General features: G+C 60.7%; 2 protein-coding genes across 5 annotated transcripts in view; one reads left to right on the plus strand and one right to left on the minus strand.

Annotated features, from left to right (window-relative positions):
- The window catches only part of TNS4 (tensin 4), a 20,277-nt gene extending 12,772 nt beyond the window's left edge, over nt 1-7,505 (plus strand). For 2 of the 4 annotated variants that reach the window (XM_056511832.1, XM_056511831.1), the window contains exons 5-13: nt 269-355; nt 759-878; nt 1,138-1,230; nt 1,463-1,540; nt 1,916-1,987; nt 2,949-3,117; nt 3,389-3,457; nt 3,672-3,698; nt 4,225-7,505. In XM_056511832.1, coding sequence (XP_056367807.1) covers nt 269-355; nt 759-878; nt 1,138-1,230; nt 1,463-1,540; nt 1,916-1,987; nt 2,949-3,117; nt 3,389-3,457; nt 3,672-3,698; nt 4,225-4,354 — 845 coding nt within the window. In that variant the 3' untranslated portion in view covers nt 4,355-7,505. The other 2 variants (XM_056511833.1, XM_056511834.1) reach the window with 2 other exon arrangements.
- On the minus strand, nt 6,700-15,346 carry IGFBP4 (insulin like growth factor binding protein 4). The gene is made up of 4 exons (XM_056511891.1): nt 14,918-15,346; nt 9,118-9,272; nt 8,877-9,011; nt 6,700-8,626 (listed from the first exon to the last, which is right to left on the minus strand). The coding sequence occupies exons 1-4, from the start codon at nt 15,288-15,290 to the stop codon at nt 8,498-8,500; spliced, it is 792 nt and encodes a 263-aa protein (XP_056367866.1). The 5' UTR covers nt 15,291-15,346; the 3' UTR covers nt 6,700-8,497.
- Between the last annotated feature and the right edge of the window lie 1,573 nt (nt 15,347-16,919).

Here is a 16,919-nt window from a genome sequence, read left to right on the forward strand (position 1 = left end):
ATGTGTGGGTCAGATCCTGGTGTAAATCCCATGGTCCAGTGGATTGTGCAGGGCTGGGCAGGGTGGCACTGCCAGGGGATTCCATGTGACCCTCTCTGCACTACATCACAGCCTGCCAAGAGAGATAATTGCATGGGAATGAGCTATTCTGAGGAGAAAAGGATGGAAAAACCTTCAGTCCTGGCCAGCTTGAGAGAGAAATATCTTTGCTGGGCTCTGCTGTCCATGCAGGCTCCTGCTGGCCTTGACATGCTGTGCTCTCCTGCAGGTCCCCTGAAGGCTGGGCAGCCCACCATGAAGTTTGTGATGGACACATCAAAATACTGGTTCAAGCCAAGCATCAGCAGGGACCGAGGTGAGGCAGGACAGGCTCCACAGGTGTGACCCCACCTCACCTGACCTGTCCCCAGAGTTCTTGGTGCCCCTGTAGGGTCTCAGTGGGGGCAAACCAAAGGCTTTTGGGGGCTGCTGGGTGTGGAGGGAGCCTCTCACAGGTTGAGGGGGCAGCTCAGAAACAAGGGCTGTGCTACAACCCCTCTGTGTCCTCCGAGTCCAGCAGAACTTCTGCGTGTCACTCAGAGTGTCCTGGGAACTGCAGGGACGCTGCAGTTGGTGTCACACAAGGGATGTGCTTGTCCTTGGCACACACTCCAGAGCTTTTCCTGCTGCTGAGCAGTGGCTCCCTGCAGAGCAGCAGGGCACAGCACGGGCAGGTCCCACCTGCTGGCTTTGGCTGAGCCCTGCCTGTGCTCTGACAGCAATCCAGCTGCTGAGGGACAAGGAGCCGGGCACGTTCCTCGTCAGGGACAGCACCTCCTTCCGGGGCTCCTTCGGGCTGGCCATGAAGGTTCCTGGCTCTCCATCCAGCAGCCAGACAGGTACTGGGGTGCAAACAGGGGCATTGCTTCAAGGGTTTAGCTGGAACTACTCAAACTAAAGCCAGGTGAGAAGCCACAGGTGTGTGGGAGGTGCTGGCAGTGAGTCTGTGGGTGCCTGTTCCACTTCTCACAGGGGCTGGCACTGTGATGGTGGCACAAAGCAGCTGCAGTGGTGCCCTGGGACAGGGCTCTGGGGTGGGCAGGGGTGGCACAGTGGCACTGGGGCTGGGGCTGATGCTGATTTTGGTGCCTCTTGCAGGTGAGGAGAGCAGTGACCTCGTCCGGCACTTCCTCATCGAGTCCTCCACCAAAGGGGTTCACCTGAAAGGTGCCAGCGAGGAGCTGTACTTTGGTAAGGATGGAGCTGCTCCCAAAGCCCCTGGCAGCACCAGCCAGGACCAGGAATGTGTTCTGACAGCACAGGAACCCCCCAGCCCCAGGTCCTGCCTGCGCTTCCCTGGCACTGAGACCATGGTTCCTCCAAAGCAGGAGCATGATCTCCCTGGGACGCTGCTGCAGGGTGGGGGTGTGTGGGTGGGGGGTTCCAGGCAGCAGCACCCCCTAACCCACAGTTCTGGTTGCAGGGAGCCTCTCTGCCTTTGTCTACCAGCACTCCATCACCCCGCTGGCGCTGCCCTGCAAGCTCAGCATCCCCACCCGAGGTAGGGGAGGGGACGGGAGGGATGCTCCGGGAGGTGGGCGCGGTCCTGCTGTGGGGAGGGGTCTGAAACCCCCCCGGGTGCCTGCGAGGGGCTGCTCCCCTGGCTGCAGGAGCATCAGGGACCTGCAGGGCTGACCTGGGCAGCTTCTCCCTTCTGCTGGGGACAGGGAGAGGGCAAGGGAAGTAGGAGTGGGAGATCAGAGGTGAGCAGAGCCCGGAGAGGGAAATGAAGAACAATTAACTTAATTACTGCTCTAAACCCTGTAATTAGAGTGGTCCTGGGCCTTTGAACCTCTTGTGAGATAAGGAACGGCCAAAGAGGTGACCGGCTCAGCCCAGCCTGTGGCATCACTGCTCCTGCTTGTCCTTTGAGCAGATCTCGCTGATGGAGAGGACAGCCCTGACTGTGCCCCCGAATCTGCACTGTCCCTGGCCAGGAGAACTGCAGGTGAGGACAGGAGCCGGCTGCTGGCCCTGGGGACAGCCCAGCTGGCACACTGGGCACACTGTGACAGCAGCAGATCACCCCTGGGCACTGGTGTGACATCCTCCTCCAGCTTCCCCGTGGGGCTGGAGATCCCTGCAGGATTTCTGCAGATTTTTCCCTGGGCTGCAAGGGAACCTGATACTTTTAAGGAAAGGAGACTCTGAGTCCTCAAGATGCTTGAAAACACAGTTCTTGAGGTCATGAGGCTGATAAAAGACCCCTGGTTTCCAGTTTTTAAGAGTTCCTGATTTTTAAGCCCCTCTCCTGATGGGCTTTAAAGGGGGTGGAACAGCTGGAGCTTTAGGAGAGGGATGGGCAGTCAGGGGCTGGTGAAATTGCTGAGGAACCTTTTGGGGCACATGTGGGAATGGCAGAGCAGGGAAGGGTGTGTGCACCTCAGCCTGGGTGGGCTCAAGGTGAGAGCAAAGAATGAAGGGCAGGAGACCACACGGACGGGTCACAGCGCAGGCTGGGGAGCTGGGGACTGCTTTGTTTTGCTGGAAATTCTGAAAAATCAGTTGGCAAGCTGGAAAGTTTAGTTTGACCCAGAACAGCCCTTTAAACAGCTCAATCAGCCTGAAATGTCATGTTTTAGGTTGGCCTTCAGCCCTTCGTTGGCTTGGGGTATTTCTGCTTTTCATTAAAGGAAATATGTAATAAACAGAAGAAAAAACCCCAGCAAATGTGACATTTAGAAACGGGAAATTAAATACTTTGACTTTTACAACAATTAGCGCAAAGAATTAAAGTAAACCAAACTAAATTAGTGAAGAATTTCTGAGTCACCAAATCTTTTAATTTTTGTCAAAACAAACCTGACCCGGGTCCATGTGAGGGATCTGCAGGATGACCCCTGGGACCCAGCCCTGGGTCTGGCCCGTGTCACATCCGTGCTGAGCAGGGCCCTGTGCTGTCCTTGCAGTGTGCAACGTCCTGTACCTCAACTCAGTGAATGTGGAGACGCTGACAGGAGCCCCAGCCATCCTGAAAGGCATCTCCTGCACCCTGGAGCTGGAGACACTGCCCACCCCCATCCTGGTGCACTTCAGGGTGACGGAGCAGGGCGTCACGCTGACCGATGTCCAGAGGAAGTAAGAGCCCAGGGTGGGCCAAGGGGGGGGCCCAGAGGGGGGTTCATGGAGAAGCAGCTCCCTCCTCACCTCCCAGCCTCAGGAAAACTGTTCCTGGTTGAACAAACCCGTGTCACAATCCAGGGATGGGCTTGACCCCTTAACAAGGGGTGCTGTGTTTGGTGTGGGAGGCAGGGTTGGGATTTTGGCATACTTTGAGACCCTCAATCTCTCCACAAGGTTTGCAAGTTCAGGCCCTTCCCTTTCCTAACAATTCCCTCTCCCCTTCCAGGGTGTTTTTCAGGCGACACTACCCCTTGGCTGCCATCAGGTTCTGTGGGATGGACCCTGAGAACAGAAAGTGAGTTTTGGGCGGCTGTGCCTGTTGGAGCCACCTGCTGTGCTCCCTTCCCTGTGGTTCCCAGTGCCTCTGCACCACTTCAAATCCCAAATTCCATAAAACTGCCCTGGGCACACTGTGCTGGGGTGGATCTAAACATAACCCTTGGCTTTGCAGCTGATGGAATGAGTTAAACATCAGCCTTTGAGCAACTCCAATTCTGTTCTTCCCCCAGGTGGCAGAAGTACTGCAAGTCCTCCAGGTAAGAGCAGGGACCTCCCGCATGGAGTGAGGGGCTGGAATCTGGGGGATTGATGCTGCTTTGGGGAGTGGCTGCATTGCAGAGCAGCAAAGAATGAGCTTAAAAATGAGGAGGGGATGTGATAGAAGTTACCATGGTGGCAGGATGAGGCGTGGGACTGATGGGTGAAGCTTTGGGGGGGTGTTGTTCTGTAGGTTTGCATGAGAGGTTTGGCTGAGCCCAGTTCTCCACATCCCCTTGTGCAGAACCCCCTGTCCAAATCCCTCAGCCTTCCCAGGGACTTGTGCTGGGCTCAGGAAGTGAGTTTATATCTGGCTCTACCTTGTGCTCAAGAAGCTTTTCACAGCTGGGGAAGCCTTGCCAAAAATGCTCCTCCCGGCTGCTTGGCTTCCAAGGAAACGTGATTGGGGAGCGGGCCAAGGTGGAATTGCTGGAACTGGGATTTGGCTTTGTGGCTGGGCTGGTTTCAGCCTATTCCTTCAGATTCCTGGATGCAAACTGAATAAACCTCTTTTCTTTCTCAAAGAATCTTTGGGTTCGTGGCCAAAAGCCAGACAGACTCGGAGAACCTCTGTCACCTGTTTGCAGAGTACGACACCGTGCAGCCAGTGTCCCTCGTCATCGACCTGCTCCGCCAGCTCCTGCCCAGCCCTTAGGGACAGAACCCTGGCACACTCAGGGCCAGCAGCTGCCCACACACTGCTGAGCTTCTCCTGCTCCCCTTCTCCTGCTTCTGGGTTGCATTGGCAACAGCATGTATTTAGACTTTTTTGTTATGCACCGTCACATCAGGAGTCTCAGCTAAAGACGTTCAGCTCTGGGGTGAGATGCTGATCCTCTCCGTGGGGCACTGGCTGCCCTGGGGAAGGGAGCAGAGCTGCCCAGGAGGGACAGGAGCTGTGCTCTTATGGATCAACTGTCCCTCAGCTGGACCATCTGCTCTGAAGGACCACAGTGCTCTGGCTGGGCTTTGTACCAGCCATGAACTCCCCTGTTCTTGGGGTGTCTGGGCTGAGAGAGGTCATGGAGCTGAGCTGAGCTCCCACCACTGGGGACACAGCCCTGACACCTCAGTGCTGTGAGAGGGAAAGTCTAGGGGAGGAATCACCCCCTGAGCAGCACAAAGAGGCAGCTTTGCAAATCAAAGTGTATAAAATTACTAAGTCCTGCTGGAAACCTGCTTCCCTCAAGGAGCAAGCAGCATCCACAGGCAGGAATGACACAGCAGCGCATTTTTCCTGGTGCTGGGAAATCCTCCTGCCCTTTTACACAACGCAGGGCTGCGGGCGGGCTCGACCTCCCAGCACTGCAGAGAGCTGGGAGATAAATGGTGACATTTTCATGACAGTGAAACATCGGGTTTTTGGAAATGACTTGCCTGAATTTGGGCCGGATTCTCAGATGACGTGAATTGGCAGGGCCTCGAGGAAGATGGTGCTGCTGTGATCTGCAGCAGCTGAAGGGTCAGCTCGTGCTGTAGCTCAGAGCAGAAAGTGGCTCTGAGGCCACTGCACTCTTCTCTACCTTAGTTCTCATTTGGTGCCTCTGCATTGGTTTAATTTTGGTCCCTGTGTTAACAAACCCCCTCAGGGGTATTTTCAGTAAAGCTGTAGAACATTTCTCCTGCACCACAGGGATGGCAGCAGCAGAGATGCTCTGCTCCAGAACAGCTGAACAGATGCACCCGTGGCAGAGTCCCTCTGCTCCAGCCAGGCTGTGGAGTGGTGGGTCCAGCTGTGGCCAGCCTTGGCAATGACCAAACCAGGTACTGGGGTCATTGCGGGGGGAGCACATGGAGGAGACAGGAGCAGCTTTGTCTCTCTGGTCCCTCTGCCCTGAGCTCTGCTCAGCCACAGCCCAGCCCTGCAGGGTGCTGGTGCCCAGGGGATCCAGCTCATCCCCATCGTGCTGCAGCTCCCCAAGGTCACAGGCAGCTCGGGCTGTGGGACCTCAGCCCTGAGACCCTGGGGCAGCCCCAGGACCCCCAGAGATGGACTCTGCTATGATTATCACGTTGCTGGTCAGGATCAGCAGCTGGGAATGGGGACAGGCAAAGGCTTTGGCTCCACAGGCTGCTCTGGGTGGTTGTACTGCCCCTGGCCAGCCCTGGTAGCCATCAGCAAAGGGCCAAGGCACGGGGCCAGGCTCAAGGAGCACTGGTGTCAGCCCTGGTCCAGAGGCTGATTGGCCGTGCCAGCAGATTCCTGGGCTGTCTGTATTGGCTGTGGCTACCTCCAGCCCCATCCTGGCGGTGTTTGCACAACACCAGCACCGCCGGCTGCCTGGCTCCAGTAACCAGAGCATCGGGCTGGCGCCAGCCCCGATGGCACTGCCAGCCCTGGGAGCCACCAAAGGGACTCTGAACTCCTGGGCCATGACCCCAGGCAGCACTGCCTGCAGGCACTGGGAGAGAGCCAAGCCATGACCAGGAAGTGTGTGATTGTCACAATTCCTGTGCCTGGGCATCTCCCGTCTGCATCCTGACACCTCCCAAAACACCCGGTGGGGCTGGAGATGCCCGGGGCACCCTGGCACCAGCAGGAACCCGCACATGTGCCTTGAACTGTGGCTTGTCAAGGCCAGCAGCACTGCCTGGCCACGAGCCCATGGCCCTGGAGCAGCCAGTGCCTGTCCCTGTGTGCCCCTGAACTTTGAAGCCAGTCCAGGGTCCCCTCTCCAGCCTGGCGCCGTCTCCGGCCCCGCCGCTGCTCCTGGCGCTGTGACAATCCTCCATGGCACCGGTGGAGACACTGAGCTGGGAGTCATGAGGAAGCAAGAAAATAATTTGTTTCCCACCCCCTCCCTACTCAGTGAAGTTCTTCCAGAGCCTTGCGGGTTCCTGGGTTTCCAGGGCTGCAGGACCAGAGACCAGGTCCTTGGGCAGAGGTGGTGACCAGAGCTTGTCCCCCCACCCCAGCCCCCTCGCTCCTGCTCTGCCTCCCTCCTCTCCCATAATTTAATGCCATAAAAGACGAAACACACTCGATAGAAACACATCAAATAACGGGAAATTAAATACAGTAATTACCTTTTTTGAGGATACAAAGGTTCAAGTGTACTGTAAAAGGTCGGTGCTACACGGGAATCTGATGGGACGGGCTTGGCCCAGGAGGGATGGACAGGGACCCCTTGGGCACCAGGGGACACGCTGGGGGTGGGGACACTGGTACATGGTGGTGTGTAAATACAGCCCTAAACTACAGGAGAGGTGCTACGAAACGCTGGAGCCCTTGGAGCAGGACATAGAATGTGCCCTGGTGCATCAGCATTGCCAGGAGCCCCCAGAGCAGGAAAGGTCCTGCTGGACCTGCCCTGGGGCACACAGGGAGTGACACACTGGCACTGCCACTGCACTGTGTCCTGCTGTGGACAGGGGGCTCGGCACTGGGACTGGCCCCAGGAATCCCTTCCTTGGTGCAGAGGGGCTGAGGGGTGGCTGGGGCAGGGACCCCCTCCTCACTGGGAGCTCTCCTGGCAAAGTGACTCGGTTTAGAAGTTGTGTGTGAGCAGGGCCACGGGCAGCCAGGGCAGGCAGGGATCTGGCAGGGCACAGGGCAGGCAGGGGAGCAGGAGGGCAGAAGGTGTTTCACTAAAACTGAAACACTTCATTCCCATCGGGAGGCCTCGGACAGGACAAATCCACATGGAAAACCAAAACCTACCACTGAGGCCATGGAGCCAGAGGGTGGGTCAGGATGGGATGGGGGAAGTCCTCTCTGTCTTTGGCACACTTTCCATGGCATTTTTATGTGAAAAATTTCCATCCCAGCTCGAAGAAAAACCAGGTATTAAACCAGTGGCATTTTATCAGCTGAGAATTTTGTGCCAGTGAAATCTGCAGATCCCATCACAGAGACATTCCAGAAGCCACCCCAGTTTTGTTACATTAGCCAAGAAGAGAATACAGGAGCCATCACTGCATTGCCCCAGTCCCTGGGGATGGAGATTTCCAGCCTCGGGGGCCACACAGTCACTTATTAGATCCCACCAACAACATTTTTCAAATACTAAAAGAATTTGTGGAAGCAAGAAAAAACTCAAACCAAAAGAAGCTCTTCCCCATGGGATTTGTTTCCAGGGCATCCCTCACACCTCCACCTTCCCCTCAATGGTGCTTGCCTGGGGATCCCGACCCCCTCACCCCAGGATGGAGGAGGGGGAGACAGGATGGGTGGGAGGCTTTGTCCCTGCGTAGGGAGTGGGATGGGGCTGGGCTGTGGGGCTGGGGGGCTGCAGCAGGGAGGGGGAAGGTCTCTTATTGCTCTGTGCGGCCACACTGCCCTTCACACACACACACTGGAGGTGGGATGCGGGCGGGGGGGGGGTCTCTCCACATCCCCCAGTCCTTGCCTGGGCAGCCTCTCACCACCAGGGAGGGCAGGATGAGGCACTTCTGCTGCTGCCCGTGCAGAGGTCTGGCAGTGGAGGGCACTGAGCTGCAAATGTGATGCTGCCACCGCACCCCCTGAGGTGCCAGGTGCCCGAGATTGCCTGCGAGGCCAAACTGGGGGTACCATGGGGCAGCAGCAGCAGCACCAAGGGTGCCCCCCAGCCCCTCCACGCAGGCAGCCCGACCCCAGTCCCAGGAGGCACCATCCGAGCCGTGTCCGTGTGGGATGGTGGCGCTGGGCTGCCGGGACCCCTGGCAGGGGCTGATAGTGGTCATGGCGCAGGGGGCGGTGCCGTGGCACAGAGCGCGGCGCGGTCCGAGGCGCATCCCAGCTCCAGGGCACTGCTCAGCAGTCACGTCCCCTCCCCTTCTCTCCTCGGTAGCCCCGGCGGGGCCGCCGCGGTGACGCTCACATGCTGTCCGCCAGCTGGTGACAGTCCAAGTCCCCCTTCAGCTCCAGGAAGCCCGGCAGCTTCACCCCCGTCTTGCGGTCCACACACCAGCACTTGCCCCGCTGCCCGTCCAGGGCTGGGTGACACTGTGGGGATGGGTTGGGTCAGTGACACCCAGTCTGGACCCCATGAACATTCCCAACCAGGAGCTCTCACAGGGACTTTACCATCCCCATCCCACCCTGGGGCTTTTGTAATTTGTCCCCAGCACCCTAAAAAGCCAGGAACCAGACAGGCTCTGCCATACCTTGTCACTGTCCCTTGCATCCATGTCCCCCTCCCAGCCTCACCCTGGCTCTCCAAACTCTCCCTGTGATCGGTCAGAGCCCACCCTACCTGCTTGGGGTGGAAGTTGCCGTTGCGGTCGCAGTTGGGGATGGGGATGACGTACAGGTCCTCGTGTGTCCGGGTCTGCGAGGCCGCCAGCCTCTCCAGCGCCCGGTGCAGCTCGCTCTGGCACGAGCCCTGTGCCTGGGGAAACGGGGGGCTGAGCTGGTCGCAGGGCTGGCACAAACCCCTGGCCCAGAGCCCCAGGAGCCCGACCCTGGAGCACCTCCCCTGCCCTCGCTGCGCTCACCATGACCCGCGTGTCCTCGCGGTGGTGGGGGCTCCCGCTGCTGCGCATCTTGTTGCCGTTGTTGACCCTCTTCGCCTGCTGCTTCTGCAGGCACTTGCGGTCGTGGATGCTGCAGGGGCTGAAGCTGTTGTTGGGGTGGTCGATCTCCTCCTTCTCTGCAGAGACACAGACCAAGGGGGCTCAGTGTCACAGGGCAGCGCTGGGGGTGGCACAGCCCCCACGGTGCCTCTTGCACCCCGAGAAACAACATGCAGTGGTTTCTGGCAGACCCCACATCACTGTCTCTGGTCACTCACAGCCCTGGGTCCATCCTGCGCCTGCCACTGCACTGGGCTGAGCTCCCTGCAGCACTGAGAAAGACTCCTGGGAGTTTTTCCTACTCATTAGCCACGACTAACAACTTGTTGCCATGTGTCTGTTACTGTAGGGGCACAAATGCATGCTGCGAGTGCTGGGCAGTGTGCTGGGTCTGGCTGTGCCCTTGCCAGCCACGTGTGCTCACCCACGGCACTGGAGCTACAGGCCTGGAAGCTGACCCAAGGACACACAGACAATGAGCTGTAGCACGCCCCTGGTGCCCCCCAAAACCTGCCTCAGAGGAGCTGCAGTGGCTGGGGGGGCACCGGGGCGGTGCTGAGCCCCCGCCAGCCCCGGGGCGGCACCGGGCGCCACGGCCGGGAGTGGAGCCGCGCTCTGCTGCGGGGCACGGCCCCCGCCAAGACATGAAAGAAGAAATTCCTGGAATAAGAAAGTTAATCTCCCGCGGGGCCGATCCCAAAAGGCGGCACTTGGCATCCCCGCCTGCGCCAGGAGCGCAGCCAAGTTGCCGGCCCAGATGTTGGCAGCTGGACAGAGCGTCATGAGACGAGTTCTCGGCATGACTAGTTTTTAAAACGCTGCCGGTTCATCTGGTTTTGGGGTTCGTGAATACTCTGTGGAGGGGGAACACCCCAGGAGCCAGCGTTCCTCCCTGCAACAGCCCGAGCAGTGTTTTGCCCCTCAGTCCACCTGGGCTGTGCAGGGAAGTGGCTGAGGTTATTGTGGGGCTGGGTTTAAACGAATCAATATTGCAGCTGGCAGCAGGGAAAACCTTCCCAAACCGGCAGGGGGTGGTCACTGTCGGGGGGTCACACCCAGAGGCTCACAGTGCTGGGTGACGCCTGGCACTGGCCCTTCCCACAGGCAGGCAGAGGGGTCGGAGCTTCCTGCCCACTGAATGCCCACGGCATCCCGGTCCTGATCTCCCACCGGCAGCTCTTGCCACAGTCCTGCAGTGCAGAGCTCCTGACCCAGCTCCTGGGGGCCCGGTTAAAGTCCAGAGCGAAGCCTCAGTCAAAGCCCCCTCCCTCGTGGGTGTTATTTGTTTTTTGCTTAATCTGTCCATTTTTTTTCCAGGAAATAGCTCATGCCCTTGAAATTTGAAACACAAACCCAAAGCCTCCAGGACCCTGCACAGAGCGGTGCCAGCGCCAGCCCCGGCGGCACCAACCATGAGGCTGTGGCGCAATGCAGGCGCTGGTGGCAGAGCCCTGCCAGGGGCACGGGGGCTCCGGAACGATGCTCCCTCCCTCCCCTGGATCCCTGTGGGGAGACACACAGGAAGAGCTGGGCAGATTTGGCGCAGGTGGGGACCACCATGCCAAAATTCCGGCAGCTCCGTGCGCTGCTTCCACGCCATGGAAAGGCAGGAGCGGGAGGCACCGGCGCTGCCCGCACTGCCCCCGCAGGGGAAACCCTCACCGACCGCCGGCACGGCCAAACCCCCCTCCTCCCCCCGCCAGCCGCCTCCAGAGCATCAAATCTCCCGGCTTAAATAAAACCAGATGCCAATAACATTTTCATAAGGTCACATGAAACGCCGGTGCCTCCGAGCAGCGAGGCGGCTCCTGACAGCGCTGGGGACCCGCGGTCCGCCGCTCTCACGGCAGCTCCAGCATCCGTCCCTGCCACACGGATCGCTGCTGTCCTTGGGGCTACTGTCCCCCTGCTAAGTGACACACAGTAGCTCAGGAAATCCGACTGGACCAGAAAACTCACCCTCAGCACACAAAGACTTGGGGAAAGCAACGAGCGTGGAGCCCAGAGCTGCCTCGCCCCACACTGCCCTGATGCCACCCAATCTGCCACCACCACCCTGGAGGGATGGAGGGTAGGGGGGTCCCGATTTGGCCAAGGAAAGCCTCTCTGCTCGTTTTGGAAATGAGTGCCAAGGGGATGGGAGGGCGTGCTGCCCTCTCAGGACACATGAAACAGCCGCCTGTCCCGGGAGGAGGAGGATTCCTGCCCGGCCTGTGGACAGGGGACACAAACGAGTCATTCAGCATCGCCTTCAATTAACGGGAGCTGCAAATGAGGTTGGTCACGTGCCGAGCTTGTGATTCACAGCGCTGAGCCCGAGGGAGCGGGGAAGGGCTGCGGCTCCACCGCGCGGATCCCGGGGGAGCAGAGCCCTGGGACCTCGTGTGTGTGTGTCCATGGGGACAGACAAGTGTCATTGACCCCCACAGCTCCATCCTGTGCCACCAGCCCCAGCACGAAGGACTTAATATGCCTCAAAGGCCAGAAGGGACACCCACGTGGCTGGGGCCAGCATGCAGGAGCCACAGTGAGCCCCAGCACCCTCCACGTCCCTGTCCAGCACCCCCAGTGTCACCTGTGGGTGGTCCTGGCAGGACTGTGGCAGTGCTGGCTCTTGGCTTCCTGGGCTTTCGACTTGGCAGGCACCAGCACTGGGAGGGCCGTGTTCTTTTTTGCCAAGTGCTGGCTCTGGCAGGACGTGGGGAGCCAGGGATGGGGGTGGCAGGGGCACAGGCATCAGGCACCTACTGCTCCTTGGCCTGGAATGCCAGCTGGGAGCTTGGCCCGTCCCCATCCCGGGACACATTGCCGTGCTCAAACACGGTGAGCACCTCCCACCTCAATGTGGGACGGAGGGAGGGGAGGTCAGGATGCAGGACAGGGGGTGAGGGATACAGATGCAGGTGATTCCCCAGAGGGACCAGAAACTTGCCAGGAGCAGCAGCCAGTCTGGAGAAACACAAGTGTGGATGAGCCCCCACCCCAGGGACATGGCTGAGCCTTGCCTGGTGGAACCCAGCCTGTCCTCCCTGCCTGTGCACTGTCCAGCCATGGCTCAGCCATGACCATTCCTCCCAGCCACTGCACAGAGAAAGGAAACAGGGTCTGTCCCAGCTTACAGAGACCACATGGGATGAACGCAGTTCCCATGGGTCAGGTTTTCCCAGACATAATCATTTACCCAACACTAAATCACTCATCATGTGTGCTGGGGAATATGTCCTTACCTCCTCCTGGCTGCCACACACCGGCTAAGCCACCACCACCCGCTGGCTGTGACAGAAAGCCACGGCTGGGAACTTCTGGAGCCAGCCCCTGCATAGGGGAGTGGGCCAAGGAGTGGGATCCCAAAGCCAGCCCTGAGCTGGCAGGGCAGTGAGAGGGTGGCAGGGACAGGGTCCAGCACGAGGTGCCCAGACCGCTGCCATGGAAGATGGTCTCCAGTCAGGAGAGCAGCCACTGCTCCCTCACTGCCAAGAGTCACATCCCGTGGGTGCCACAGCTCCCGGGTGAGCAGAGAGGCTCTTCCTGGCTATGGAGCCGGGAGCCATGTCCAACTGTTCAGCAAGCCCAGCCCCCTGATCCCAGCCTCTTGCCTGGAATGCGGAGCCCCCCGGACAGAGCCCCCAGACAAAATGTTTACTGTACGAGCCGCGCGTTAACCACTTCCCGCCCGCTCGGCCCCGGGCACAGCCGGGGGCACCTGCTCCGCGCGGCCCTGCCCCTCAACAGGAATTTAATTCCCTTCTGCTCATCCCGAGGGGACACACCAGAGGCACTGGCCATGCCAGGGTGCACTCGCTGTGCCAGGCAGGGCTGTGTGGCAGCAAAGAATCCTGCAGCCCCCAGCCCTACACTCCCACTGTCCCCGGGCTGCAGAACAGGTCAGGGACCCACGGGGGGATGTACCACAGGGACTGCATCGAGCAATTTGCTGTGGGTGTCCTGCCCACATCCTGAAGGGCTGTCCTGGACACAGGGGCTCCTACTGCCCTCTTGCCCATCCTGCTGCCTGTACCGCTGCTGGCCAGCACAGTGCCCGGCGGGCGACCCGGCTCCCATAGCCACCCACCCATCCCCAGCCAAGCCAAAACACCGCGGGAAGGAAGGGAAAAAATGCAAGTCTGTTTCCTAAAGGCTCTGGGAAAAAATGTTGCATTACACGGGGCACGGCCAAAACCAACAGGGCTTGGCAGCACGGCGCAGCCCCGGGCCAGGGAGCCCAGACAGCTCCTGCAGGATGTGGGATGAGGACAGACAGGCAGGATAGGGGGGCTCCAAGCACTCCCAGCCAGCTCCTGTCCCTGCAGGGGCTTGGCTAGAGGGGCTTATCCATGAACGGCACTCATGACAGCAGGGACGCCAGAGGAGCTGCCATGGATCAGACACGCAAAGAGGGAGTGAACTGGGATCCAGCCCTCGGATGGGCAGGTACAAACACTGCTCCAGTCCCTCCTGCCCCTCAGGGAGCTCCAAGTGGGGACCCAGGGTCAGGCCAGACCAGCTAGTAGATTGTTCTGGGATGATAGTCCCCAGCTTCAGGGGACATGATCTTGGCCACAGCCTGCAGGATGGGAGAGGGGAGCTACCAATGGACAGGTCCCACACTGATTCCCTGGGAGCAGCTTCATTCCCATGGTGTGACTTGCACAGCTCTGGGGTGGGTTCCCACCGCCGGCTCTGCTTGCAGACCCCAGATCCTGCCCGAGCACCAGGGGCGTGGCAGAGGCCACAATCATCACCTGCAAGGCAGACGGAGCACAGCAGCAGCAGCTCCTGCAGCCTGCCCTGCCTGCACCCCGTGCCCTGTCCGGCACAGACAGACTCAGGTCCCGCACTTCACCCTGGAGGGAAGCAGGTGCCCCGTGGTCTCTCTCCTGTTTCCTCCCGCCAGATCTGCCGCAGCATCCCAGGAAAGCGGCAGTGCAGGGGTCACTGTGCAGTAAGAGCTTCCCTGGCAGCTGGGATGTGTCCCAAAGGGCTGCAGGTGCTCAGGGGACACTGGGCTGTCCCACGGTCCAGGGACACGTTGCAGCCAGGGCACAGCAGGTGAAGGTTCACCTCTCCAGCACATGTGAAGCCAGTGGCTGTGACACTGCTGTGCCCAAAGTGAGTAAGGATGGCACAAACAAACGTGAGCCATTTGTACCAGGTCTCCTGCAGCTGATCTCTGCTCCCTCCCTGGAACACACTCCCTGCATTCCCATCCTGTGCTGTTCCATCCCATCCTGCCTCTTACAGTCATGGAATTGTTTGGGACCTTAAAGACCACCCAGTTCCACCCTCCTGCCATGGGCAGGGACACCTTCCACCAGACGAGGTTGCTCCAAACCTCATGCCACCTGGCCTTGAACACTTACAGGGATGGGGCATCCAGAAATATTCTGGGCAACCTGTGTCAGAGCCTCACCAACCTCACAGGGAGGAATTTCCTCCTAACATCTAATCTAAATCTTCCCTTCTTAGTTTAAAATCCTTCCCCATGCCCTGTCAGAATCTATCCGTGTAAAAGTCACTCATCATTTTTATCAGCTCCCTCTAAGTATGGGAAGGTCCCTGGTGAGTGCAATCCTGTAGCCACAGCTCTTGCCGAGTGAGCAGGGAGTGGGCTGGTGCCAACAGGGGTTCTGCCACTGCCCCAGCGAGGGACAAGGACCCCCAGGCACCCACCCAGGGTACCCACCCTGGGCACCCACCCTCTGCCGCCCCTCCGCCACCTCACCTGGGGGCTGGAGGCTCTCCTGGATGGCCTCGACGTCGGCCAGGTCTGTGCAGATGCCCTGGCCGTGCATGAGGGTGCGGAGGGGCCGGGGCTCGCCGCGGGGGGGGTAGCAGCGCAGCCCCGCTCCGCAGCGCGCGGTGTAGACGCCGCAGGCGGTGCCGCGGGGCAGCGCGCAGGTCGCGCAGCACCCGCAGCCCGGCTCCCGCACCAGCTCCGCGCAGCCCTGCGGAGCCTTGCACCGCGCCAGCCGCTCCTCCGAGCACGGCGGGCACTGGATCGCCTCCTCGCCGCTGCCCGGCCGCGCCGCCGCCGCCAGCAGCGCCAGCACCACCGGCAGCACCGGCAGCACCGGCAGCCCCGGCCCCGGGCGCATGGCGGCCCCGCTCCGGCCCCGCTCCGCGGCGCTCGGCTGGCGGCGGGCGCGGGGCGGCGGCGGCGGCTTTATGCGGCTTTATGCGGCCCCTGGCCACACCTCCCGCCGCCGCCACCGGGGCCACCGGCGGGGCCGCCCCCGTCGCCACCGGGAACCCACCGGGCAGCGACGCTCCCCCCGGCGGCGGCCACACCGGCAGCGGCACCGGCGGTGGCTTCAGCAGCGGGGCCACCGGCGGGGCAGCGAGGAGAGCCAGCCCGGACCCCCGGCCCCGCGCCACCCACCCGAATCACCCGGCTCCTCCACCCTGCTCAGTCCCGACAGCAACCAGGATGAACGGGGGACACACACACCGTGCGGGGCTGCAGCGCGGGGAATGCGGCCAAGACCCCCGGAGTGGGAGATGGGCTCTGGGTGTGGGGGGCCCCGGCGGGAGGAAAAATGCTGCTGACAACGGAGCATCCCGTGCGGCTCGGCCCCGGTGTGTCCAGGGCGGCCCCCGGCTCCCCGAGCCCACCTGCCCCCGGTTCCGCACCCGCGGCCCCCGCACCCCCCGCCCCGCAACAGCCCGGGATAGGTTGAAAGCTGCCGGCACCTAGTGGCTACTCGGGAAAAACGGGAGCGGTGGAAGCCCCGGCTGCCTCCCGGGACCCCGGCCCTGTCAGTCCCCGCAGCACCGGGCGAGGGCAGGAGCGGGAAGTAGACCCTGTGCCCGGGGGAGAGTCCCCGAGCATCGCCCGGGGCTGGTGACACCCGAGCTGCGCCCTGGGGCATCTCAGTCAACATCGGGTTTGGGGCAACCTGTCCGGATGTGGCAAGGGGTTCGTGGGTACTGCAGTGGGCTCTTGGGCACAGCACGGACATGGCAGGGAGCCCTGGTGTGGGGTCAGTGTAGTGGGTGGGACAAGAGGAGCAGAGCTCCCTGTCACGCAGGGTCTGGGTTGAGAACCCCAAACTCATCTCACGGGTGAGTATTTCTAGTGCTTAAACTGGCATTTTGAGGCTTGAGTGACAGCACTGCTGGCATTGCCACCAAGGCTGTCAACACCATCTTCTCTCCTCGTGCAGGTGAGCTGAGCATCACCAAGTGCAGGCAAGATGGGGCAAAGAGGGTCTATGTCCCCCACACCCCCACAAGGCATTGTCACACTGCTCTGCGTCCCTGCCCGGCACTGCTGCACAGTGGCCGTGACTCGGGGCAGAGGCACCAGCCTTGACTCAGTGTCCCAGCAGAGACCAAACCCAAACAGGTGCCCAGCCCCGCTCAGGCTGTGGCACCTTATCAGGCCCTGGCAGCCCTGAGTGCCCGCCAGGGACATTGTTGTGTCTGCGGGCAGAGGCAGCGCCAGCAGGGCACACAGGGGAGGAGAGTGTTCCCTCACCTCTGCCCAGGCACTGCTCCTCCAGGTCCCTGTCCCAGCACCATCCTGTAAAACAGAGTGGGGCTGGGCTGGTGCCCCCACAGTTGTGCTGCCCCCACCCCAAGCACAGCTCTGAGGCCATGCAGGGGCTCAGTGCTGCTGTTTGGTGCTCAGTGTAGCCCAGGTCCTTGCCTGGGACACCTTCATGCCCCCAGTCCTTGATGGGATGTTCTTTGGGATTCCCAAAGCTGTGGGGACCCAAACTGGC

Source organism: Oenanthe melanoleuca, chromosome 27, assembly GCF_029582105.1.
Source record: "Oenanthe melanoleuca isolate GR-GAL-2019-014 chromosome 27, OMel1.0, whole genome shotgun sequence".
Classification (NCBI taxonomy): Eukaryota; Metazoa; Chordata; class Aves; order Passeriformes; family Muscicapidae; genus Oenanthe; species Oenanthe melanoleuca.